Source organism: Dipodomys merriami, unplaced genomic scaffold, assembly GCF_024711535.1.
Source record: "Dipodomys merriami isolate MVZ:Mamm:240054 unplaced genomic scaffold, mDipMer1.0.p SCAF_33, whole genome shotgun sequence".
Classification (NCBI taxonomy): Eukaryota; Metazoa; Chordata; class Mammalia; order Rodentia; family Heteromyidae; genus Dipodomys; species Dipodomys merriami.
The window spans coordinates 5885553-5911110 of NW_027204826.1; the positions used below are offsets into that span (position 1 = coordinate 5885553).

Sequence of the window (25558 nt, forward strand, 5' to 3'; positions counted from 1 at the left end):
CCCTGACCTTAGATGATTTCCTGTCAGGAGGGGTGATAAGAGTTCTGGGCTGAGCTCAGAACCATGGAGTGGGACAAGGGGGGGGGGCTGGCCAGGTCATCTCCTGTATTCACTCTCCAGTTTCCTAGGGCTCAAGCACTGGGCACCACAGCTCCAGGCATCAGCTGGAGGCCAGTGAAAGGATCCATCCAAGGTCATTATCTGCACCCAGGCCTTGTCGGAAGCCCTCCACCACCATTCCTGACTTGTGGTGCTAGACTAGGGGTGGTCATAAGCACTAGTACTCCCTCCATGCCACCAGGATGGAAATCTTCAGGCCTTAGGCCAGGAAGGGGCCTGGACTGTCTCTAACCTCACTGTGTAGACGAGATAATATTCCTCAGAGAGGAAAAGGACTCACTTGACTGCACAGACAAGTTGGGCCAGAGCCGGGATGGGCCAGCTCTGTCCAGTGTCCTGTTCCACCCTCCACCCTCCACCTCTGCCATTTCCTGAGTCTCATGTCCCTTACTGCCTATTATGAAGCTGGACAGCCCTGAGGGTTCACTGTCTGCTGTCCCAGTCTGATAGGTCCTGTCGTCCCTCAAAAGATCAGGCTTTGCCCAGCTTGGGCCTGGCTGGGGACAGGGCCTGCACCTCCTCTGAGCCTGAACCCAGGCCTACCCCCTCCACACACCCCCTCCCACCCCGGTCACTGCCTAAAGTGACCTTGAGCAGGTCACCACAGAGCCTGACTCTTCTGCTGAGATAAGAGCAGTAATAGAGGTGACAGTTCAGCGCCACCGTGAGACACACCATAGGTCACATGCAGGGAACCTGCTTTGAAAACTGAGATGTGGCGTTCTGAGACACCAGTCCCAGCCCAGGGCCAGGCTCAGAGTGGACATCTTTGGACATCTGCAGGTAGAGGTCCTCAACTCTGCAATATCCAGGGCTATTTTTTGTTTGTCACAAGGGGTGCCTGGGAATCTGGCTTCGGGGACGGTCAATTGTCCCACAATGCAGGACAGTGTGAGACCTGTCACTCAGAAAGGTGAAGGAAATCAGGCAGGGAGTAGGCTACTAAGACACCATGGTGACCAAGAGTGAGATCTCCTCCCGCCCCCTCCCCCCGCCCCAGCCCCATGGGAGGGCCAGATGACATAGCCATGCCCAAGTGTGATCAGTTGAAAACATTTTTAATTCTATCCTTGAGAGGCAGCATAAATAACCACAGAAGACCACACAGGTCAATGGGGAAGAAAAAAAAAAGCTACAAGTGTGTGTGTGTGTGAGTGCATGTGTGTGTGTGAGAGAGAGATGAATGTTGACACTACCAAGCGGGGTGAGGAGACCTTGATCCCACAGGCTGGGAGAGCAGAAGGCCTCCAGGATAAGCCGAGGCTAGACAGTCCCCTCCCACCTTTGTTCAGGGTAGTTGGGCAAGGTGACGTGGAACAGGCCGGCATGGAGTGTCCCGGGCTGGAGAACTCAGCCAATGGGAAGGAAGAGGAGACACCCATTTCCTCATCCCTAGATCACCCACCCTGAATGGTGTCTTTGGGCTCTGGTAGGTAGTAGGAAATGGAAAAGAGGAGGCAGAGGAGAAAAGGAAATATGGTCGCTGAGAGTCGGGCACCCTTGGGCTCCGATCTGTCACTTCATCTGCAATACGGATGGATGCGAGAGCCTAGATGTGAAGAGCTACGTGAACCTTAAAGTGCTATGCGGATGCGAAGGCTGTGGTCATTCTGCGTGCAAGTAAGGCTGAAAGTGGCTGAGACCCCTGGGCTGCCGGCCCCTGGGGCCGACCTCTACCCTTCTCAGCCTGGGCTTCCAGAAGAGGAGGTCTCGTCCCAGCTGGAGTCCGAGAGCACGGAGGGTGCAGGCCAGGGGTGCAGGGGCGCTGAGTGGGAGGGGCAGTGTGGCACCTGGGCAGATTGCGGATGAACCTTCCAGTTCTTATGCTGGGGATGCCCAGCAGGTCTTGGCTTTGATGCAGTGAGCCTTGGAGCTCAGACCCCAAGTCTTGGGCCTCTGGGTGACTCCCCCCCCCACCCCCCCCCCCCAGGAAACCAGGAGAGGTGTTTCTCTTGGGTGACCTCAGTCCTATCAGCTGACAAATGGGACACAGGTCCCCACCCCTGCCTGGCTCACAAAGCAGGGATCACGGGGCCTCCAGAGTCCCCTCTTCTTCCCTGAAGATAAGGGCAGGGGGAAGGATGGAGGGGAGAGGGGCTGCAGGGGGAGGGGCAGAGGGGAGCAGGGCTGCTCGCTGCCCTTGAGCGACTCAGATGCTGGTGGGAAGGGGCTGGGAAGTCCAGCCCACAGTCTGTCCTTTGCTCCCAGGAAGAGCTGAGCAACAGGCCCAGTGCAGCAGGTCTTAGCAGCCCCTCTGCAGGGAAGAAGTTTGACATCTTAAGTCCAGCCGGGTCCTGCTCCCTGTCCATGGAGGTCCCCCCAGGAGTCTGACTGCTGGGAAGCAGGAGGGGGTGGGGCGGCCAGCAGGGACAGGATTGGTATGAGTTCAGGAGGTCAGTGGCAGGCAGATGCTCAGGGTGGCCCCCAGTTCCAGCCGGGGCTCGGTCCCCCGGGGTCACCGGAGAAGAGGCAGTTAGGGAAGAGTAGAAACAACGGAGATCAAGATGGCTTCCACAAGGCCCAGGCATGGCTAGCGGTTCCTGGAGTGTGGCCGGGGAGAAAGGGGGCTAGCAGTCCCCTGGCACATCCCGGAGGTGGGGCGGGGTGGGAGCTAGCCGGTCCTGGGGTGGGCGGGGCTAGCAGTTCTTGGGGCTGTTGCGCAGGTTGTTCAGTTCTAGCTGGAGCTGCCGAAGGCGGATGTCTTTCTGGGCTAGCTCCTCTTTCAGCCTCCGGATCTCATCCTGCTGCCGGAAGAACATTCTGAGCAGCTAGAGAACAAGAAACGGCCAGGAGGCCAGGGACGCAGGTGAGGTGGTGCTTCTGTCCACCTGCCCAGCGCCCCTGCCCACTCCCCTCCAGGCTCATCCAACACGAATCCGGGGGCACAGGTCCCACAACGCCGCAGCCCAGCTTTCCAAACAACCCAGGCTCACCCTTCTTCTATAGGCCCAGATCTAATGCATTTCTTTACCATCCTTTCTAAACTAGGGAGTGGAGCAAGAAAGCAGTGTTGGGGTAATGCTGATCCAAATGTAATACACGCATGTCTACAATACCACGGAAAACCCTCGGGACAAGTAATACACACGACGATGAATGAACCAATGAATGGACGGATGAATGAATGACAGCTAAGTAAAGCAAGCTCTGGGAGAGGGGTGATGCGAGGGTGGGGCTGACAGCTCTGAGCCCATTTCTTCCTTTTGGTGTCTGGGGATCATGGCAGGTGAATGGTCCTGTCAGAGATCTCCTGTTCCCAGGTCTGCATCCTACAGGCCGGTCACAGCTCAGTACCCAACCCTGCTTCTCCAGGCCCAGCCTGGGAATGGAGTCTAGGCCCTGCTGTGTTTACCTGGGCAGGCACAGTTGTTTCTCTAGGGGCAAGTATTATGTTTTCCCAACAAACATTTTGATAACCAGAAAAGGTTATGTATGTTACATCATGTCGCCATTCGCGTTAAAAATGCTATCACTAGTTGTTTGTCTGAGACAGGGTCTCACTGTGTAGCCCAGGCGAGATCCTCCTGCCTCAGCGTCCTAAGTGCTGGGATTATAGGAATGCACGACCACACCTAGAAGCCTGTGACCCTTCTTGCTTCACCTTTGCTTCCCACCACTTGGGGATTATCTTGACCCAAACTCCTGACTATCCATCCCTAGGACCCTGCTCCCCTTCCCGCCAATGGCACAGAACGTATTTCATGGCAAGTATCAGGTTGCCTGTCAATATCTCCTTTACAAGTCTAAGATCCTCCAGCTCAATGCTGGTCTGGTTTTCCTCTGATCCTGTGGGACAGGCTGTCTTTTAAGATGGCCCTCGCGGGACGGCAGCCCCACTGCTGGAGCAAACTGCAGCCCCCTGAGAAACCCAAGCCGCAGGCACCACAGAATCTGTAAGGCTGTAAACGTTATTAAGTCTTGGAGTGATCTCACACACGTGGACAGACAGCCAAGGTGGTCACCTCCTCTGGGTACTCAGCGACAGCAGGATGCAAGCTCGGCACTGGTGACCATCTCTGATGCCCACAGTATTTCCTGTCCCCATTTTCCCACGAGTCGGAAAGGCCAGGGACCTTGCTTAGTCTCATCAGCGTCATTGTTCCTGCCTGCTTGGGCACAGTGCTTGCCACAAAGCAGGCCCCGGATGACTCCTGGATGAGACAAGTTGTGCTGGGACCTGGGCCTGGGGTACAGATGGACAGAGCTGCCCTGGGTGGGGCGTGGACAAGGCCTGGCACCAGCTGCCCAGGGACCAGCTTTGCTCCCTCCCATTCTGAGTGGTATCAAGGTTTGTTTGCACAAGTAGCCAGACAGAAGTGTGTCCCCATGCTAGAAAGAAAGCCATGCCATGAAGCCCAGGGCCAGGCTGGTCTCCCAAGGTACCGGTGAGTGGATAACACCCAGCACTGGGCATTACTCAGGAAGGGGCGGATCTTCCTGGCATCCCAGCCAATAGAGGTAACAGCAAGCTATCTATGGTCTTCATTACAGAAAGAAAAACGCCTTGGATTTGGAGCTAGTTTGCAGGCTGTAGCCATAACTGAGATGTAAGGGCCCAGGAGGAAATAACTTACATGCCCTCACCTCGTTCTCTGTCCTGGGTGGGACATTCTCTAGTAAATCTATTCCGTTCACCACGACGCTCTTCTTGTCTCTGATGGGAGCCTTGAACACCACTTTTGAGGACTTCTTGTAGCCTTCTTTCAAAGACATCAACACAGGGTCTGCAGAGGGAGGCAGGGGAGGCTGAACAATGGGGTGTCTGCTGCACCCTGAGGGGGTCCCAGCTGCTGAGGGAGGGCATGTTCTGCAGGTTACGCCAGGGAAACCAGCCAGGCTGGCCGGGAGGGGAGGCCTGTGGCTTCTTGCCCGATCCCATATCCACGGCCATACCTCGGTTCATGCCTCCCAGCCATTCATCTGGGGTCAAAGCTGGCTCCGTGCCTGGCGTCATGGGGTAAATGTCTTCCTGGTAGGAATCCGACTGCAGGGGAGGGGAAGGAAGAGGGGATGGCAGAGCTCCCTCCACACTGCCCGCTTCCCAGCTCCTAGTGTCCTCACCCCTGAGTGTATGAAGCTCACGTTCACAGTGGCCGCCATCTCTCCTCGAGGGTGAATCTGGACCCCATCCACACCCCTCCCCACCTTCCTTACCCTCCTGGGCTCTACGAAGCCCGGCCAACCCTACTCACCCTCCTGGGCACAATCATGGAGATGGGCTCAATCAGGCCCTTCAGAGTCACCAGTTTGTAGAAACGGAACACCTCGCAGGCTGACACATCCAGCCCGTGTTTGGGCATGACCCCTGCGGAAAGATGCGTGGTTCTGTCAATGCTGGTGCCCACTTCTGGGCGTCCCCAGGTAGGGCAGCCTGTGGGCCATCACCAAGACAGCTTCACCACTGTGTGCTTTAGAGATGGGCCTGTTCAGGTGTGCCTGTAATCCCAGCTCGTTGGGAGGCAGAGGTCGGGCATCACTGTTTAAGGACAGCCTGAGCATAAAAGCTCAAGAGACTCCATCCCAACCAACCAGGTCCGGGGACACACAATGGCTGGACCTGGTGGGTAACCCAGGTCTGGGGTCACACAATGGCTGGGCCCAGGGGTGTGTGCCTGTTACCGTGAGCAGCACGGGCAAGGCTAACATATAACACATCGGAAGATGGCAGCCCAAGCTGTTCCCACGTCACAAATAACCAACAGGAAGAAGGGCTGGAGGCACGGCTCAGGTGAGTTCAATCTCCAGTATGAAAGAATTGGCCTTTGAACTTTAGATAATGACCTGACTCTCACTGTGTCAGCCAGACTGGGGCTAGGTCTCCCCTTCGGCTCCAGGCCACAGCTGGACAGGATGGCAGTGGCCCAAGGAAGGTGGGGTGACAGGAAGCATCAAAGTGGGGGTTAAGAGTCAGGGGTGGCGCCTGGAAGGCTCGTCATCTAGCCATGACTGTGTGTCTCCTTCCCCCCGCCCCCCAACCATCACCTTGCCAGTTAGAGAGGGCTGGCTTCCTGCCCTGTGTGGAGAGGCTGCCTGGTCTCTGGCCCTTACCTAGGCCTTTCTGGGGGGCCGGGGAGCGGAACTCCATGAGGTAACTCAGATAGGGCTTCTCCGTGCTGAGCTCGTAGTAGCGGATGTTCCCATCACCCTGGGGACCAGAGGGAGGAGGTAAGAAGAGTGGGGGCAGAGGGGAGGGTGGGACGGGGGGGGGGATTCAAGGCAGAGGGAGGTCTGGCATCAGGGAGTCAGAAGAGCTGCGATGCTCAGAGACCAGGGAGACCAGGCACCACTTAGCTCCCTTGAGATTCCGGAACAGGGGTCTTTCTAGTGGGGTGGGGGTGGGGTGGGGTGCGGTCAGTGCCTGTGTGCATGCACAGACATAGGCATGTGCGTCCACACATGCAGGTGCACCATCAAATGTGCATGCACACAGGTGCACATGAACTTGTGATATGATGGTCTTTTCGATCGAAGATCTCCTCGCAGGTGTCTCGAATTCCATCAAAAGTCACTGCACTTGAGGCTCAGATCTTTTGTTTCCGTGTCAGTCCCACCCCACCTTGCCATTTGGTAAATTCTGTCACTCACACTTTAGTAAGAACCAACGTCAGACTTGAATGTAGGGACAGATGGGGGATGGAGGAGACCCAGAGCCCTGGGTCGGTTCATGGCTGGGGGCAGAAGTTGGGGGGAGGAGGCAGGGGTCTCCTCTGATTCCCCGGTCCCTCCCCCACCTTCTACTACCTTTCCAGCAAGGTAGAGCATGTGGGTGTCAGCATCATAGAAGGGGAACAGGAGGCCGGAGAGCCCATCGATCTCCTCCTCAATCAGCGGCATGGAGAGGTCCTCCTGTGGGGTGGGTGGAGGGCTCAGCCAGTGCCCAGGAGGACCTGCAGGTCGCCTTGCAAACCCCAGCAAGGCCCACCTACAACTGCCGATCACAGAGGTCTGGGAGGGAGGGGCTGGGCTTCCCCTCCGGTCACACAGAGATTCCATCTGCTTCCCACACTGGCCTCTGACCTACAGGGCCCGGCCATGCTGCTGCTCTGGGTGAGGGGTGGGAGAGGACAGGGAGGTTCCTGCTCATGGACACCTGGGACCCCCCCCCCCCCATTTCCCAGAGGTGGCCAGGCCTTTTGGGGCCGGAGTTGGAGCAGATGCATGCAGACACTGTAGTATAGGGACAAAGGAGCCAAGCTCTGCTCCAGTACCCCACTCCTTGTGAAAGTGCCCAGCCTGGGCCTGGGGAAGAGGGTGGGATCCCCCCGCCCCCGCCCCTTCCACCCCCAAAGAGGGGCCTGAGGCTGGCCTGGCCTGAGCAGGCCCCTTATCCCGCTTTAGTTGGAGCTCCAGCAGTCAGTGCGTGCCTGTGTCCGGGCAGGCTGTGACCACAGCGGGGTCTGGCCTGGATGCCTGCCTGGTCCCCTCTCAGCACAAGGCCAGAGCGGGGCCAGGGCCCTCAGGAACCACTTCTCAGTCCATTGGACCAGCATCCCAGGTGCCTCCTTCGGCCCTTTCCTTTGCTGACGTCTTGTGACCCTCTAACCAGAGCAGAGGCCTAGGGACCTAGACTACAGACTCATCTGGGAAAGAGACACCCCTCCCCACCCCCTGCCCACTGCCCAAGCTCAGATCTACACTGCCCACCCTTTCCTTCTCCCTTCTGGTCATCTCCCTCTCCCTGCCTGCCCATTCCCTGCCCACTATGGCCTCCCCAGAGCTGACCTGGTCCCAGAGGGCGATCTGTCTCGTGTTCCACCTGGAGACCCCTGTGGTGAGCAGCCGCTTCATGTTTCCCAGGAAGACCACTCTGTTCACCCTGTGGTTCTTGCAGTTTGCCTCCTGGGGGACAGACAGTGTGGGTGAGCCAGGGCCCCAGCACTTGAGTACTGTCCTGAGCTGGACTGAGTGTCTACATCTGGATCCCAAGAGGCCAGGGAAAAGATCCTGCAGGTGGTCCCCAAATGCTGCCACCAGTGTCCTGGTCCCCAAATGCCATCACCAGTGTCCTTGTCACATGGAGGTCCTCATCTGTGAGCTAGAACATCACCTCTCCCCCCTCCCTCCCTCTCGCTCTCCTCCTTCAATCCTGGGTCTTGAACTCAGGGCCTGGGCTGTCCCTGAGCTTCTTTTGCTCAAGGCTAGCACTCAGCCACTTGCCAAAGCACCATTTCCAGCCTTGCTGTTTATGTGGTACTGAGGAATGGAACCCAGGGCTTCATGCATGCTAAGTGAGTACTCTACCACGAAGCCACATTCCCAGCCCCACTTCTCCACTCTCCACCATCCTTTCTAAAGCACTGTGGGATCTGGGTTCAATTCTAGCTCCCCCTGAGACTGGGGGCTTTGAATCTCAGCCTCTCCATGGCTGGGTGTTCTCACACAAGAAATGGGCGGGCAGTGTGTCCAAAAACAAGGCTGTCCTGAGGGCTGATGGTGTCACATACAGCAAGGACCTAGGAAGTGTCCATCAGTGTTCACGTCAGCAACTAAGATTGTTCTGTCATTTGTAGTAATGGTCCAGGCATCTCCAAAGATTAATACACTGGGCTCAGGTCCTTCCTTCCTTCCTTCCTTCCTTCCTTCCTTCCTTCCTTTTTCTTTTTTCTTTCTTCCTTTCTTTCTTTTTTGTCAGTTGTGGGGCTTGAACTCTGGGCTTGGGCGCTGTCCCTGTGCTCAAGGTGAGCACTCTACTGCTTGAGCCACAGCACCACTTCCAGTTTGCTAGTGGATTTTTAGACATGAGAGTCTCACGGACTTTCCTGCCCAGGCTGGCTTTGAACCATGATCCTGAGTAGCTAGGGTTACAGGCATGAGCCACTGGCACCCGGCTCAGGCACTTTCTTGAGCAGCAGACAAAACCCAAATTCCACGCACATTTCCTTTTCCACCTAGCCCCATGACTGGCAAATGTAGGTGCTCAAGGAACATTGACTGGGAGGACACATCCATTACAAGATGTGAATGTTGAAGGTTGTTGAGAAAGGCCAATGGTGGCAGTGCTTGTTTGAATTCCATCCCGGTGTCCTCGTCACAGAGACACATCATGGGGACCCTTGTCACAGGGACACTCATCACGGAGAGTCTCATCATGGGGGACCCTTACTGCCTCCTGGCCTCTCTGTGTTGTAACCCGGTGCCTTCTGAACAGAACCTCTCAGAAACAGAAGCCAGAGCTCAACTGTGGAACTGAAACAGCCAGGAGTCTTGTGTTGCGTGTGGTCTGCACGGTTCCTGAGTCCTACCTGAGACTCTGCGGTGTCTACACACGGCAGATTAGCAGCAAAGAAGAATGAAATTATGACATTTGCAAGAACACAGAGGGAACTGAGGATGATCAACCACCTACCTTAAGGCAAAATAAGCCAGGTTCAGAAAGATAAAGAGCAGGTTTTTCTCAAACTTGCAAGAAGCTAAGCCGTGTGTGTGTGTGTGTGTGTGTATGTGTGTGTGTGTGCGCGCACACGCGCATGCACCCACACATAATTGTGGGGCAGTCTGGTGGAGAAAGGTGGCAGAGGGAACAGATATAAGAAGGACAAAGAATGCTTAGAGGCGAATGACGCTTGAGTCTATCCTGTCTGTGTATAAAGATGGCATAATAAAACCCAGTAAAAACTATTACAAAAAGAAAAGAAAAAGCTGGGTGCCAGTGGTTCACGCCTATAATCCTAGCTACTCAGGAGGCTGAGAACTGAGGATCATGGTTCAGAGCCAGCCCGGGCAGGAAAGTCTATGCAACTCTTATCTCCAATTGACCACCAGAAAACCAGAAGTGGTGCTGTGGCTCAAAGTGGTAGAACACTAGCCTTGAGCTGAAGAGCTGAGGGACAGCGCCCAGGCCCAGAGTTCAAGCCCCATGACCAGAAGGAAAAAAAAAAAAGGCAAAGAAAAGAGGGGCGGGGGGAAGGGGTTTTTGAAAGAGAAATAGCAATAGAGGAGTCAAAGTACAATATATGAATGCATTAAATACTATGATAAAATGTCTAAAACACAAATGCTCACTGGTTATTACCAAATGGAATGCAATTCTTCCTCACACTCGGGAGATTCAGACCCAAATGGAGATCATTCCACACTAAGTCCCCACTTGAGGCTGTCTGTGGGGACAGCACCCCTACTCACTCTCCCAGCCTATTACACACCAGTGGTTGGGTAGTGTCCAGTCCCCCTGCCCACCCCCCCTTCCCGTGCCCATGATGGGGCACAGTTAATGCCTGGGGATTGGGGTCTGATGGAGTCTCCAGTGTAGGCCACAAGAATCCCATTTGGAGGCATTACCAGGTACCAGGGGCAGGAAAGGGTCCTAGGGTCCCTCTCCCCTTAGTACGAAGCAGGGCTCCCATGGACTTGGAAAGGCCTAGAGCAGACAGGCACCAGCCTTCAGGAGAGATTCACAGATGGAGGTCCAGGCACAGCCTTTTCTTCCAGGCATGGCTCCAAGCCGAATCCTGGGCCCCATTTTCCTCCTCCCCTCCACCTTCAACACTAGGGCTCCACCTGCAGAACGCGGCCAGAGCGGGGCTCGATCACACGCAGCTTCTTGTCTTTGCATGTGGTGGTGAGCAGGCTGCCGTCCGTGTTGAAGGACATGCACAGGACCACATCCGTGTGGCAGTCAATCATCTTCACCGGCTCGCCCACATCCAGGTTCCAGATGAGGACCTGCAAAAGCAGGCATGTGGGAGCAGGGGAATGGGGTCAGCTGCTGTCTTAGGAGTCTGTCTTCCAGCCACACTGACAGTCTAGGAGAAAGGCCCACGCAGGGCTTTGTGCTGTGATGCTGAATGACACTATTGGGTTCTATGGAGACAGACTGATACATCCCATTTCTCAAGCCCTAGAAGATGCCTTATCCAAGGTCCTAGGCCCAGTCTGGTTCTCAGCTTCTGCAACCAGCAAGGAGAGGAAATGTCACTTGCCAGGACCCAGGTTGTGACACCTTTTTAGAGGGCTTGGCATGGGGCAGAGGGGCCAGGGCTCCACACTCTTGTGATCAGGTGAGTAGCGGCCAACTGTTGGCTAAGAAGTGGTCACATGGGGGCTATACACAGGGAGTAGGCATTCTCCCCAGCCCATCAACCATCGGAGAAGGCAGGGACAATGTCACCAGCTACCAGGGTGGATGAGGTGCATGGGGTACCTGCTCAGGTATGTGCAAGAGATGGAGACCAGAGCAGTCCATTGCTGGGAAGTGGGCTTCTGACGCCCCTAGGTATCCCTTCCATCCCTGCCAGCATCCCAGAACCCCATCCCAGTGGCAACGCACCTTGTAGTCATAGCCAGCACTGAATAGGATGTTGTTGGTGGTGGGGTGCCACTCCACCAGCCCCACGCGCCGGCTGTGCCCATGCAGTTCCAGCCGCGCCACGGTCATGTTCCGCTTCAGGCCGCCCTCCGGGATCTCCCAGATCCGTACCTGCAGGGGAATGCAGGGCTGTGGCCGGGTGACACCAGCAGGAGGCGCTGTGAAAGGCCCTGCTTCCCCAGGGCACCAGGTCTTCCGCAACTGGTTGGGTGTGGCAGGCTCTAATCCGGGTGGGAGGCTGAGCTGCCTGGGGTATGGTGGTGAAGGGGTGGTGGGCTGTTTCCTTTGGCTTCTCTAAATGATGTCACCACAAGCTAGCTAAGAGTATGGCTTCAAGGATGCTGGTCCTACTGTGGGCAAGCCAGGCTTGGGACCATTGTGAGGATAGCACAAGGGATTTTAGCTAGCGTCTCATTGAAAAGCCCACCTTCTCTTTCCCTCCATGCCCTCCTAAGAATCTGCCTTCTGCCTGCTCTCCTGTGTACTCCCCTCCCCCCCCTACACACACACCATGACCCATGGCCATGTCCCTCACTCTGTCTTTGACGCCCGGACTGAGGGAGAGAGGTGCATTCAGGAGGTGGCCAAGAGATGCCAGACTCAGGGGTAGACTTCAGTGGGAGGCTGGGCCTGAGCGGAAAGGCCAGAGAGGGCCTGGATAGAGCTGCTATTTTCTTCTTGTGATGCAGACAAGGCAGCAGAGCAGGATGATGTAACAAGAGAAGGAGGGGGACACGCGGGAAGCAGTGAGACCCAGAGCGGGCACTGGGCCATTTCTGTAGTCAGGGACCCCTTTAGGACATTCACCAGGGATGGGGGGTCTGGAACTCAAGCCAGTCAATCTGCAGTCTCCGCTATGCCATCTGGGGAAAGGGAGATGCTTGATCTGCCTGGCATACTGGCAGCGTAAAATCAGAATAGAGTTATAAGTCTGTTATTATCATCATTAATTCCATTTATTAGAGTCCAACAAGGTGGAGAGGGCAAAGTACAGGTGACTCCAACTTCAAACACCTGTAAGACCACCTTCTCGAAACACAGAATTCCACCCTTGTTAGTGATAAGAAAACAGGAAAAAAAATAGCTTGGTAATGCTATTTACAATCTGCTAAAATAGCCAACTGGAAAAAAGAAAAAAGAAAAAGCCAGCTTCTCTTTCATTTTTGTTTTTGTTTTTTTTTTGGCAATACTAAGATTTGAACTCAGGGCCTCAGGATTGCTAGGCAGGCCTCTACTTCTTGAGCCATTCCTTCAGACAATAATTCAACTCTTAAAACTCAATATAAGAGGCTAGGTGCAGGTGGCTCAGGCCTATAATCCTAGCTATGGAGGAGGCAGAGATTTGAGAATGACAGTTCAAAGCCAGTCCGGGCAGAAAAGTGTGCAAGACTCCATCGCTAGCAAAAAAAAGCCTGCACTGGAGGCATGGTCTAAGCGGAAGAGCATCAACTGTAAGCAAGAAACTGAGCAAAGCTTGAGGCCCTGGGTTCAAACTCTGGTAATGGCAGAAAAACAATCAAACAAATACAATACAAGAATGTCTCTAGGCATGAAGGTGTTTATTACAGCATAAACAGAAAACTCAAAAAGGAACTCAACAAGTGATCAATGTTAGGGAAGCAATGCACATTAAAAAAAAAAAACTTTTAGGGGAAATAGCACATCTACTATTTATATGTCGTGGTAGCCATTTGATTGGAACCCCAAAGGCTAGAATGATGTTGAAGAACATAATACAGAAGGCAAAGGCAAAGCCAGGCCTGGGGAGTCTGGCTGGGAATTGGGGTGTCTGAAGGGAGACCTTCTGATGAGCTTCCTGATCAAAGATCACAGAAATGAGTATTTCCCTTACTTGTGTCCCTAAAAGACCCCCAAAGTTCATATAACCATCAACTGGGAGTCTGGGGTGAGAAAGGCAGATTCTAGTAAGTCAATGATTTATCTATCACCTACGTACCTATCTATGCATCTATCTGTCATCTATCTATCTATCTATCTATATCTATCTATCTATCTATCTATCTATCTATCTATCTATCCATCTATCTATCTATCTATCTCTGTGCTGGTCAAGGGCCTTGAACTCAGGGCCTGGGCACTGTCCCTGAGCTTATTTGCTGAAGGCCAGCACTCTACCACTTGAGCCACAGCTCCACCTTGGACTAAAATTTTGCTGACCAATTGGAGAGAAGAGTCTCACAAACTTTTCTGCCCAAACTGGCTTTGAACTTCACCAGCCTCCTGAGTAGCCAGGATTACACCTGTGAGCCATCAGTGCCTGGCTACTTTATCTTCATAAATGGCCAGACAGATATCTGTTGTCTAACTATCCCAAGATGAACTTGACCCTGGGCTCTGCCCATTTCTCTTTGAGGATTCCAGCTCATTCTGTGATGATCCTCACCCTAGGGTGTGCTTTTGAAGGACAGGGGTTATGTGTGGCTCACCTTTTCAAATGCTGAAAGGCTGGGAGCTTACCTCATTGGTGGATCATTTGCCTGGAACCTTAGCACTGTGAATACACACGCACACACGCATACAATCTTATTCTCTCCCCCCATCTGATGGGTGAGAAATGCTGTTTCTCCAGCTATGGGGTGGGACGGGACAGGGCAGCTTCAAGCAGAACCAATGTACTACCCAGGTCTTCAGAGAAGAGCTGTATCTCTCTGGGGGAAGAGCTCGACTTGAAGGCACAAGAACCATGCTGCGCTTGGTCTGCCCAGAGAGCGGCCTCCTTCCTTTCTCCTAGGTGTGTGAGCTTTCTCTCTGCACCCCTGCCCCGCTCTGGTTACTGCCCTCCCTCCCCCACCCCCACCCCCAAGACTTGGAGCACGAGGCTTGGAAAGAGATGGCTCCCTTCCCGTGCCTGCCTGCTGCCGGCTGCTCTCCCTGGCTGCGGCAGAAGCTATAAAAAGCGCAGCCCAGCAACAATAGGTGACATCATCTGGGTGGGAAGGGTTGGACTCTGCCACACGCCAGGGAGACTTACAACCCCATGTAGCCCTCCGCCCTCCGGGCCCTGGGGAAAGGGGCTCAGGCAAGCTGGACCCTGCGGGGGTGGTGGACCCTCAACAGATCCACGCCCCCCCATAATGTCACAGGGTGGGGTGATGGGGAGGAAGGACACCTCAGTGTCTTCTGCAATTCCGAAGGACTAGCAGGTTCAGTGCTGATCAGGGACTGGGGTTTCTGGGGCGGGGGGAGGCTTCGCTCTGTGTTCCCAGCCCAGGTTTGGGGCACTGTGCCTGGTGCATCTGCTTCTAGACAATGTGTGTTACCATTCGGGAAGCTGGACTGGGTCCAGGGAGGGAGTCCTGGAGGCATGGACCTCAAGGTCCTTAGTTGGGGGCAGAGAGGCCAGTAAAGCCCCCCCCAACTGTCTCCTAGGCTCCATCCTCCCAGTTGGAGCACTGTGGTATAAGTACTAGGTGAGGAATCTGGACAGGCACTATGGCTCAGACCCTCAGTTCCCCCAGCTCTGTATAACCAGGGCTGCCCTAAGTCACTCACTATGTGACTTCACCTTCAGGGTGCCCTTTGCACAACAGCTGGGTTCCAGCCTTGGGGACTGCTGGCTTCATTGCCAAGGCCCTGGGCCCCTCTGGGGCAGGGGCGGGGGCACACACCTGAGCTCCGGTGGGGCTTTGGGCCAGGCTTCTGGAGCAGCTGGCCTGGCAGGTGTGGGGAGAGCTTAGCTTCTCTCTGAGCCAGCCTTAATCTCCTCTCTCTGGATCAGCAGCTCTAGCCAGAACACCCCACCTCCTGCCCTGAGCCTGGCCTTCCCTTTCCTTCCTCTCGGCCACACCCTGCCCTGGGGGCTGCCCTCTCCCTGGGGACTGCCCTCTCCCTCCCTCCCTGCTTATGCAGATCCTAGACATTCTGCAGCTAGCTCTGGTCTCATCTCCTCAAAGATGGCTGCGACCACAGTGTCCTCATGGCTCCCTTTCTAGCATCCACTGCCCAGATAGCTTGAGAAGCCCAGGCTCCATTTCCAAGTTCTGCACCCCACATCATTTCCTGTCCCAGCCTCCCTTCCCAGCCTCCACCATATTCATTTTCTCACTGAACAGCCATTCCCCAGGGGTCTGGCTGCAGCCCAGCATTCCCTTTCTCCCCTTCTCTACCAAATGCACCCCCACTCCGACTGGCCTGTCCAGGGCAGGGCCTCTTTCTGGGATTCCTTTAACTCTCTTCTGTAGGCCAACATCCTGTCTGTCCCACATCCAGCTCTTCCCAACTTCCTTTTGTCCCTGCTTCTGGGTCAAGGCGAATCTGGTCTCATATACATCTGCACCGTATTTCCTATTGCTTTGGTGTCTCTGCCCGGGCCAGGCATGGAGCAAGGCTGAGATCAGAGGCATTTTTGGAGGCCCCAGGCATAGAACTACAGACAAGTCTCATTATTACTCCTTCAGAAAGAGCAAAATCAAGAGTGAGAGAGGTTAGGTCACACGCCCCCGGCCACTCAGCCTGTGAGGGAGCTGAGAAGTCATCTCTACCTTCGGGTCCTTTGGGACCCCAGCAGGCAGGAGGGCACTGGACATGCTGTGTGCAACATGAGGGACTTGCTTAGCTTCTGTGACCAGGGCAGACAGAGCCTTATGCTTGTCTGAGTACATATCACCCTCAATAGCTTGTTCTGGGGTCCCAGCGCTCAAGGCTCTCCTTAGGTAAGAGAAGGATCCATCGAGAACCAGGTAAGTTACGAGTTGCGACTTGAAGAGGAGACAGAGGAAGCAACCCCAAGGGCTGTACCCTAACTTCTCCAAAGGGGAACCTGCTCTTTCAAGAGGCCAGAGGAATCTGCTGACACTGTGCACCACTGGGTGGGTGGAGCTTGGGGCAGAGGAGAAGGAGCAGCCAGGATCCCACGTCCACAAGAAACACAGGTTCTCCCCTGGTCCAGCTGTAAGCTAGACCGGCCTCTAACCCTTGGCTGAGGTTCCTGGTCACCAGTGGGCTAGAGGCCTAAATGAATACATTTTGGCCAGCCCAAATAAGAGCAGGAGTCCTTAGTTTCAAGGGTGACTTGAAATTAAGCAGGTGACAGCATCCCACAGCTCAGTGAACAGGACAGAGACAATGGTGCTGCACTCCTGGAGAGGAAAGTAGGTAGTGACTCACCTCCCTTCTTTCCGGTTGAGCCCTGTCCTTTCCTGAACTGACCACTGGACTCTTTAGCCCACACTACTTGTCTGCCCCCTTCCCAGCTCCATTATTTTTGCCTAGTGCCTATTCTCCAATCACGATCCTCCTACCTGACAAGAACCACCATGCCTGGTTTAGTTTTTGATTTAAAGAGTCACGGAAACTTTTTCCCAGATTGGCCGTGAGCTGCAATCCCCCTATTTCCTCCAAAGTACCTGGGATAGCAGGCATTTGCCACCACACCCTTCCCTGATGGAGACTTTACTGTCAATCTCTTTCATTAATTGATTCATTAATTCTTTCATGTTTATCTTTCCACTGCCCATCAATCCATCTCCCAACAAATCTAGTTATCTTTCCTTCTGCTCATCATCCATCCATTAAGCTCTCTCATTCACCAGTATAATCATTCTTCCATCTATCATCCATCTACCCATTAATCTATCCTCTACCCATCCATCCATCCATCCATCCATCCACACACCATCCATCCATCCATCCATCATCCATCCATTCATCTATCCACCATCCATCTACCCATTAATCTATCCTCTACCCATCCATCTACCCATCCACCCATTCATCCAGCCACACACCATCCATCCATCCATTCATCTATCTACCATCCATCCATCCATTAATCTATCTACCCATCCATCTATTAAACTACCCTCTAACCATCCATCCACCAATCCGCCCATCCATCCATCCACAAATTCATCCACTCATTCATCTATCTACCCATGACTCATCCATCCATCCACCCATCCATCTATCCGTCTATCCACTCATCCATCCATCTACTCATCTATGCATTAATCTACTCTCTATAAATCTATCCATCAATCTACCCATCCATACAATTACTCATCCATCCACTCATCTATCCACCCATCGATCCATCTATATATCTACTGATCCATCCATCCATCATCAATCTATCCATCCATCCATCCATCCACCCACCAATACTTGGCCATGTGCTAGATGCCTGGATTCAGAGCTTCTGCCTTCAGAAGCTCACTGTCCAGCCTAGAAAGACTAGAGAACCTAAACTCTGGGTTCCTTCAACTGCCAGAATCCTGAGGATGTGGCCTGCCCCAGACCATGCCAGTGAGCACAGGTATACCCTGTAGCTTGGCTGGAAGTTTGGCCAGAAACCTGGTATCTACTGAAGTCTCCCTGACCTGTGACCCCTCCCTGAATACCCATGAGAACCAGTAGTGCCCAAGGGAGGGATAGATACACAGCAGCTTTGACACACTGCCCCTGGGGGCATTTACCATGTCACTCTGCCAAGCCCAGAGGCTGCCAGCTCGCTACTCTCTGCATCCCTCCCCTCCTCCCTCTGCCCTGCATCACAGAGCACAGCCAGGACCAAATCACAACCTGAAGGTTTTTTGTTTTTGGTTCTCACCTACATTGTCACACTTCTAAACCCACGCACACCAGAAACATAAGGTCTGCCCTGTGCTGCATGGACTGACTTCTCTACCATCCTCCAATCATCCCCATCTGGGCTAGCTGGGAGGGCAAGGAAGAGGATAGAGTAGGACAGGGAGGAGTAGCGTGTGGGTCCTCACTTACTGACGTGTCCTCAGAGCAGGAGGCAATGATGTTGTCAATGAAGGGGTTCCACTTGACGTCCAGCACGTTACCCTGGTGGCCACACACCTTGGGGTAGTTGGGCTCGATTCTGCCTGTCTGTGGAGGACAAAAAGCACGGGACAGGGTTGAACAGTGGCCTTAGAGTAGCCCTGCAGGGGTAGGATCAGCTGGGGTAGGATCCCCGGAGCTTCACTTTCTTTCTGTGTCCTGGAAAAAAAAATCACAGAATTCCCTGGCTGCTTCTGGATCCAGTCCACTGAAACCCCAGTGGACCTTGAGAATTTCCAGCCTCATAATCATGCTGAGGTTCTGTCCAAACACCAAAAGAAACAGGCCCCAAACCCAAGTTCCTTACACCCTCTCCACTCCCCATGATCCACACTCACTAGCTACTTTTCTTTTTTTGTCAGTCATGGGGCTTGAACTCTGGGCCTGGGTGCTGTCCCTAAGCTCTTCAGCTCAAGGTGAGTATTCTACCACTTGAGCACAGCACCACTTTCGGTTTTCTGGTGGTTTATTGGAGAAAAGAGTCTCACAGACTTTCCTGCCTGGACTTTCTTTGAACCACGATCCTCAGCTCTCAGCCTCCTGAGTAGCTAGGATGACAGGCATGAGCCACCAGTGCCTGGCTCACTGGCTACTTTTCTGTGACACAGCCCTCTCTATCCCCATCTCCCAGGTGGCGGGAATCACACTCCCCCCCTGGGCCTTGGGAAAGTTAACAAACTTCTCCCAACCTGCTATTTCCTCATGATTAACAATGGGGTCTCTAGGGGAAAGGCTTGGATTTGTGCATTTGCTAGTTTTCGAGGTGGAACCAGACCCATGGGTGCAAATTTCAGGATAAAGAAGGGACTCTCCGGCCCCCACACCAGGGGGCCCTGGAGCACCTGCAAGTCACACAGCGTCGGCCCACAACAGGCTGCAATGCGTCTTCACTTTAGAGAGTAACAAACAGCCTCAAGATCGGAGTGGCACCCTGGTACCGAGTGATGGATTTTTAATATTTAAAATGTAATATTTTTATATTTAATATTTATTTAATGCTTCTGTTTCTACTCCAATTGGTTTGATTGTAAGTTAATGTGATCGCAGTTTTTTGTTGTTGTTTTTGGTCAATCGTGGGGCTTGAACTCTGGGCTTGGGCGCTGTCCCTGCGCTCTTCAGCTCAAGGCGAGCGCTGTACCACTTGAGCCACAGAGCCACTTCCGGTTTTCTGGTGGTTTATTGGAGATAAGAGTCTCACGGACTTTCCTGCCCAGGCTGGCTTTGAGCCTTGATCCTCAGATCTCAGCCTCCTGAGTAGCTAGGATGACAGGCATGAGCCATCTGTGCCCAGCTGCGATCACAGTTTTAATAAAGGCTTGTATATAGTAATGTTTTCAGGATTCTGAAATACTTAAAAGATACTTCTCTGCAGGCAATGCTCAACAACAAAACACATCAATTGTAGTGCCGGCAGACTTGACGAAACTGGCACCTTTATAGTTTGGTGTGTGTGTGTGTGTGTGTGTGTGTGTGTGTGTGTGTGTGTGTGTGTGTGTGTGTGTGTGTGTGTGTGTGTGTGTGTGTGTGTGTGTGTGTGTGTGTGTGTGTGTGTGTGTGTGTGTGCGCCAGTCCTAAGGCTTAAACTCAGGGCCTAGGCCCTGTCCTGAAGCTTTTTTCTTCTCAAGGCTAGGGTGCTAATTCTTGAGCCACTTCTAGCTTTTTGGTTGTTAAATATAGACAGAGAGTCTCACTGACATTCCTGGCTTTGAACTGCGATCCTCAGATCTCAGTCTCCGGAATCGCTAGGACTACAGGTGTGAACCAGGGGCACCCGGCTATAATTATGCTAGATGTAAAAATGAAAGAACATGTAAGGAAAATACCCAAGTCAGATGTTCTAAAAGAAGCTTATTCTGTGTGATTAAAATATGTGGAACGCGTCCAAGCTGAGGGAAAAGATCCGTGAAAGTGAACGGAATTGCATCACTGCAAGCAAGGTTTGAGCAAGGGGCCTGAGGTTTAGCTCCACCGGCAGGCTGCCTGCTGGGGCTTGGTGGGTAAGGGCTCTGAGCCCTGTCCAGGGTTTATCTGAACCCACAGAACCTCTGGGGGGTGAGCCTGTTTCAAAACAACCCTCACTGTGCTTTCTGCTTCTTAGGATTCTCCCATCACTGCAGAACTGATTTTGTGCACGGAAGCAAAACCTCCTCTTACCTGGAGAAACAGCTTTGCACGGCAGAAAACACATACCAAGCAGGAGGCAGAGTCCTGAGCTCACTGGCTGGGTGACCTTGAAAATAGCCCTGGCCTCTGCATTTCCCAAACCCCTAGGCCCTGATCTGATGACTGGGAATGAGACACATGGGACCCTGGAATGGAGTGATTCCAGCATTCTCAGGATACCCCAGGACCCATAGATCTCCTGAGGAAAAGATGGGGCAGTAAGCCTGGCAGTAGCCAGAAGCAAGGCAACAATGGAGATCGGAGATGCTGGAGTGGAGCTCACAGTGCATCCCTTGGACCTGGCAGTTGGGAGATATCACGTGATGCCATCCTCATGAGACCCAGGGATGGGCAGCTAGGTCACCTGCCACCTGAAGACACCTCTGCTGTCCCGACTCCTGCAAGATGGGAGTGAGACCGCAGGCAAATCCAGGGGACCAAGTCTAACATCCCAAGTAGGACCTCCCAGCAAGACAGGCTGCAGCCTGGGTGTCAGCTCCTTTAACTTCTTGGAACCCCCTTCCTCGCCCCCCTTGCTCTCCCTGCTAGGTCAAGCCCTGAGCAAAGGGGGAGACAGTGAATCAGCTTGTCAATAGACCCCCAGAATCTTCACAACCCCTGGGGAGTCCTGAGCTGTGCAGGTGGAAACTGAGGCCCAGGGAAGTTCTGGAGTTCGTGTGAAGTCGCCAGGCGGAAAGCCACACTCGGATCTTCCCTGCCTCCGCCCATCTGGCGGGGCTGGCAACCTTCCCATTGCCTAATCTGCTGCTGACACCGCCCATCTCCCCCCCACCTCCCCTTCTGGGCAGGGGCTTCCCACCTGGCTCTCCAACAGGACAGGTGGGCAGCCATGGGGGACATTTCCCCCTTGCCTGACTGGTGACAGACCTGAGTCCTAGAACCAGTGCCTTGCCTGGCCCAAGGCTACGCTAGGCCCCGAGGACCCCCGCTCCCTGGCCCCCCAGTCAGAGCTGCAAAGCCCCAGGATGTCAACGACCAGGCTGCCCCTCACATCTGGAGGAAACTCGAACTCCTGCAGATCTGGTGTCCTCGTGTGTGTGTGGGGCCCTCACTAACCCACAGCCCCGACTCCCCCTTCCCTGCCCTACACAGCTGCTCTAAGCCTTCTCAGTCCCCCTGCCCTGCTTCTGGTGAGCACCCCCATTGTGTGATCTTTTGCCCTCAACTTCTGCACAACCTGCTAAGGAGGACAAACATGGCTGTCGTGTGCAGCGGCCCGTGGCCAAGCTCAGTTTCCCTCGGTGACCACAGTCACTCGGCAAGGCGTGTAGTACCACATCCCTCCCAAACTCACGCCAACAGGGAGCCCACCGGGCCAGTGAGCCCAGTGCCGAAGCCAGAACTCAGGCCGCATTGTGCACTGGGAAGGAGAAGGAAGGAGGGGCCACCTGGCCCCCTGGGAACCCTGGAGGCTTGACCTCTGCCTGGGAAGGGAAGGAAGCCCAGCCCAGCCTCGTCTTCCACAGCTGGGGAGAGCCAGGGCCAACTGAACCAGGGGTCAGGCTCTGCCCCGACCCGACCACAGCGAGGACCGGGGCCTGGGTGCCCGTCCAAGGAAAGGAGGGGCAAACTACCAGCAAGGGGAGGCACACAGAACAGGGCCGGGCAGGGCTGTGTTGTAAACAAGAGGGCAGGGGCTGACCCAGAGAGGGCAGGTTCCCAGCCCCAAGCCACCAGCCATTTCTTTCCTGCCCAAAGACTCAGAAAGTGGCTCTCCAAAGAGCCTTCCTCTCCAAGCACATCCCAGAGGTTGGGGTGGAGCAGGGCATCCTTCCTCCATCTGCCAGCTCCTCCTCTTCCTGCCTGCTCCTCCTCCTCCAACTCCTCCATCCTCCAGCTCCGCCCCTCCCCTCCTTCTTCACCCATCAGCTCCTTCCCCCAGCTCCTCCTCCTCCCCCCAGCTTCTCCTCCACCAGCTCTTCCTCCACCCTCCAGTTCCTCCTCCTCCCATCCTCCTTCACCCACCAGCTGCTCTTCTACCTTCCACCCATCAGGTCCTCCTCCCCCACCAGCTCCTCCTCCATCCTCCAGCTCCTCCCCCACCCACCAGTACCTCCTCCTCCACCAGCTCCTCCACCAGCCAGCTTTCCCAGAATAGCTGCCTCCTGCCAGGGAGGAAATGCCTGCTCTGTGAGGCCACTGCAGGCCAGGCAGGGCTCAGCACCCCCTTACCACAGTGTCTCTTTGAGCCACCTGGGCCCGCTGAGCCTTACTCCTGCTATCCATGGGCTTTGTGTTGGCTCCATGAGCCTTGGCATCCTGGCATTTGGCTGACTGGGGGCAAACAGGGCTCCTCTACATGCAGCCATTTACAGTGAAGGAGGCTGTGCAGGAAAGGCAAAGAAGTGTGGGTACCAACAGATGTCCTGGGGAGACAGGAGGGTAGGATCACAGGGCACCAAGCCTGAGATCACAGTCCTACAGGCTCTGTTAAAAACATAGCTGTTAGGCCACCTCCACACCCACTGAACCAGAGTCCCAGGTGGCTCCCAAGTTCCCTGACCGGCGCAGCCGCCAGCATGGGGGACCAGCCTGGGAGTGTCAGGGACCTGCGTTCCTGCCCTGCCTTTGTGATGGGTTAGCAGCCTGCTCCATAGGGACTGAATGCGGAGGCATCCAGCATTGGGTTCATGGACAGTGGCTGGCTGTGCTGGTCATTAAAGCAGGCCTCTCGCCTCTGCCATACAGTCCTGACAGCAGAGGGAAATGACGTCCGAGAGCTGAAGGCCAAGATGGGAAGAAGGAGGAGGAGACAAAAAGGAGAGGGAAGTAGAAAGAAGCCCAGCTCAAAGTCAAGGCTCCTACCATGGCCCCCCGGCTCCCCAGCCCCTCACCCACACATGCAGCGGCCCTAGCAATGCAAGCAGGAGCTCCTCTTAGAACATCTGCACGCATGCGCACGTGCACACACACAGACAGACAGACAGCTGATTGGACCAGAGAAAGCATCTAATTCAAGCTAAGGCAATCAGATTCCCAGATCTGTCCCTGCTCCACATTCTTACACATACACACAGCTGACTGGATGAGGGTGAACATTTAACTGAAACTGAGCCAATCAGATCCCTCACCACCCTATTTAAAGTTCTGACACTCCACCCTCCCATACCCTATCCTCTTCCCTGATTTATTTCTCTTCTCAGCATTAACGTGCGTCCTATTGGCCAGGGAAGGCTAGGGTGTTTTGCTTGAGCCTCTGCTGGGTATCTAGTTTTGACAGAGCATGGCACTTTGTAAATCCCGGGGGAAGGTTAACTGTGTGAGCCTGTAGCTGGACATGTATAGCAGCTAACATTTACAGGCCATCTGCTAGGTGTTAGAATGTTCTGAGTACCTCCTCACCTTTCTGTCTGTCTGTCTGTGCCTCTGTCTCTGTCTCTCTGTCTCTCTGTCTCTCTGTCTGTCTGTCTGTCTGTCTGTCTCTCTCTCTCTCTCACACACACACACACAGCTTTGAATTCAGCGACTTGGCTTTCTACTTCAGAGGTGCTCTACACTTAAGCCATACCTCGGCTCTGCTTTTTGCTGGTTATTTTGAAGATGGAATCTCTGGCTGAGCTGCCTTTGAACCCTGATCCTCTGGATATCAGCCTCCTGAGTAGCTAGGATGACAGGCATGAGCCACCAGCATCCACTTCCTTGTCTCTGTTATAGATGTCTTGCCCAAACTCAGGGATCAGCAGGGAGAATTCAGAGCTGAGGTCACACAGGGCTGGGTGGGCCCTGGTTTTATGGTTTATGGACATATTTATTGGGTTAGGTTATTTGTGTCATATCCCGGGGGGGCATTATCTTGTTATCATTATTTGTTTATATTATTATTATTATTTCAATTTTAAACCTGAGGCAGACTTAGCAGGATAGTGGACTTTGTCAACATGACGGAGCAAATAAAAGGCAGAGCTAAGACTAGAACCCAGGACTTTACTGCCAAGTCCCTCAGTTCCTTACTGATCCCAGAAATGACAGGAACAGTTTTGTCCTTGGAAGCTTTCTCTCCTTAGGAGGGTCTGGGGGAAGGGCAGATCCAAGTCCTGACCTGGGAGGACAGAAAATGAACACTGGCTCTTCCCTGCCCTGGCATTACTGTGAAGTCTCCACTAGCGACTGACACCAAAGCAAGGGGCAGCCGCCGCCGCCGAGGGCACCCGGAGCTCGCTGCGGGGGCACAAACACCCGTTCACGCTAGACTGGACTCTTCCACCACGGCCGCCTTCCTCGCATTACCTTCTGCTCTATTTCCCAATTAAAGTGTGGCTCACAGAGCTGAGGACAGTGCTGCCTTTCCAGCCCCTGGGGGTGACGGCACAAAAGGCACAGGGCAGGCCCTGGATTTCCTCCAGCTCCTTCTTCACTGACCTTTAAGAAGGAAGGGTCCCAGACTCTCCCTCCAACAAATTCCACCACGGAAGATTCATCCCTTTGGTGTCCTACCTTGCTGCTCTTAACATGCAAAGAACAGAGAGGAGAACACATGGAAAACGGTCTTGGTTGTTGTCAGTTATTCCCAGGGAGCTCCGGGGATTTTAATAAGGGGAGGTCTCAGCCAGGCCCCAGTGGCTCACGCCTGTAAGCCTAGCGACTCAGTAGGCTGAGATCTGAGGATCACGGTTCAAAGCCATCCCAGGTAGGAAAGTCCATGAGACTCTTATCTCCAATGAACCACCAGAAAACCAGAAGTGGTGCTGTGGTTCAAAGTGGTTGAGCGCTATTCTTGAGTAAAAGAGCTCAGGGACAGCACTCAGGCTTTGAATTCAAGCCCCATGACTGGCAATCATCATCATCATCATCATCATCATCATCATCATCATCATCATCATCGTAACAACAATAATAATAAGAGCAAGTCTTATGAGAAAGAACATGCCTACTTTGGTGGAGGAGAAATAAAGAAGGTAAAAGCCAGGCACTTGTGACGCCTCAGGAGGCTGAGATCCAGAGGATGGAGCTTTGAAGTCTGCTGGAGCAGAAAAGCCCATGAGACTCCATCTCTAACTAGACATGGCTAAAGTCGTAGAACACTAGCAAGGCTTGCTGGCTCAAGCTGCACAACTGCCAGACCACACGTAATAGAACAAAGTGGTGAGGGTACAAACTCACAAACTCTTTTCTGTGTGTTTTATGTTTGTCTGCTTATTGCTA

At 53.9% G+C, this 25558-nt stretch overlaps 1 protein-coding gene across 4 annotated transcripts in view; it reads right to left on the reverse strand.

Moving 5' to 3' along the window:
• Positions 1–1162: 1162 nt before the first annotated feature.
• Coro2b (coronin 2B) overlaps positions 1163–25558 on the reverse strand; it is a 65884-nt gene continuing 41488 nt past the window's right edge. For 3 of the 4 annotated variants that reach the window (XM_070043023.1, XM_070043021.1, XM_070043020.1), the window contains exons 3-12: positions 18164–18280; positions 11387–11536; positions 10618–10782; positions 7843–7959; positions 6862–6966; positions 6169–6265; positions 5313–5425; positions 5014–5104; positions 4705–4844; positions 1163–2888 (exon numbers count right to left, since the gene is read on the reverse strand). In XM_070043023.1, the coding sequence (XP_069899124.1) occupies positions 2757–2888; positions 4705–4844; positions 5014–5104; positions 5313–5425; positions 6169–6265; positions 6862–6966; positions 7843–7959; positions 10618–10782; positions 11387–11536; positions 18164–18280 (1227 nt within the window). In that variant the 3' untranslated portion in view covers positions 1163–2756. Of the gene's footprint in view, positions 2889–4694; positions 4845–5013; positions 5105–5312; positions 5426–6168; positions 6266–6861; positions 6967–7842; positions 7960–10617; positions 10783–11386; positions 11537–18163; positions 18281–25558 lie in introns of all 4 variants that reach the window. The other variant, XM_070043022.1, reaches the window with a different exon arrangement.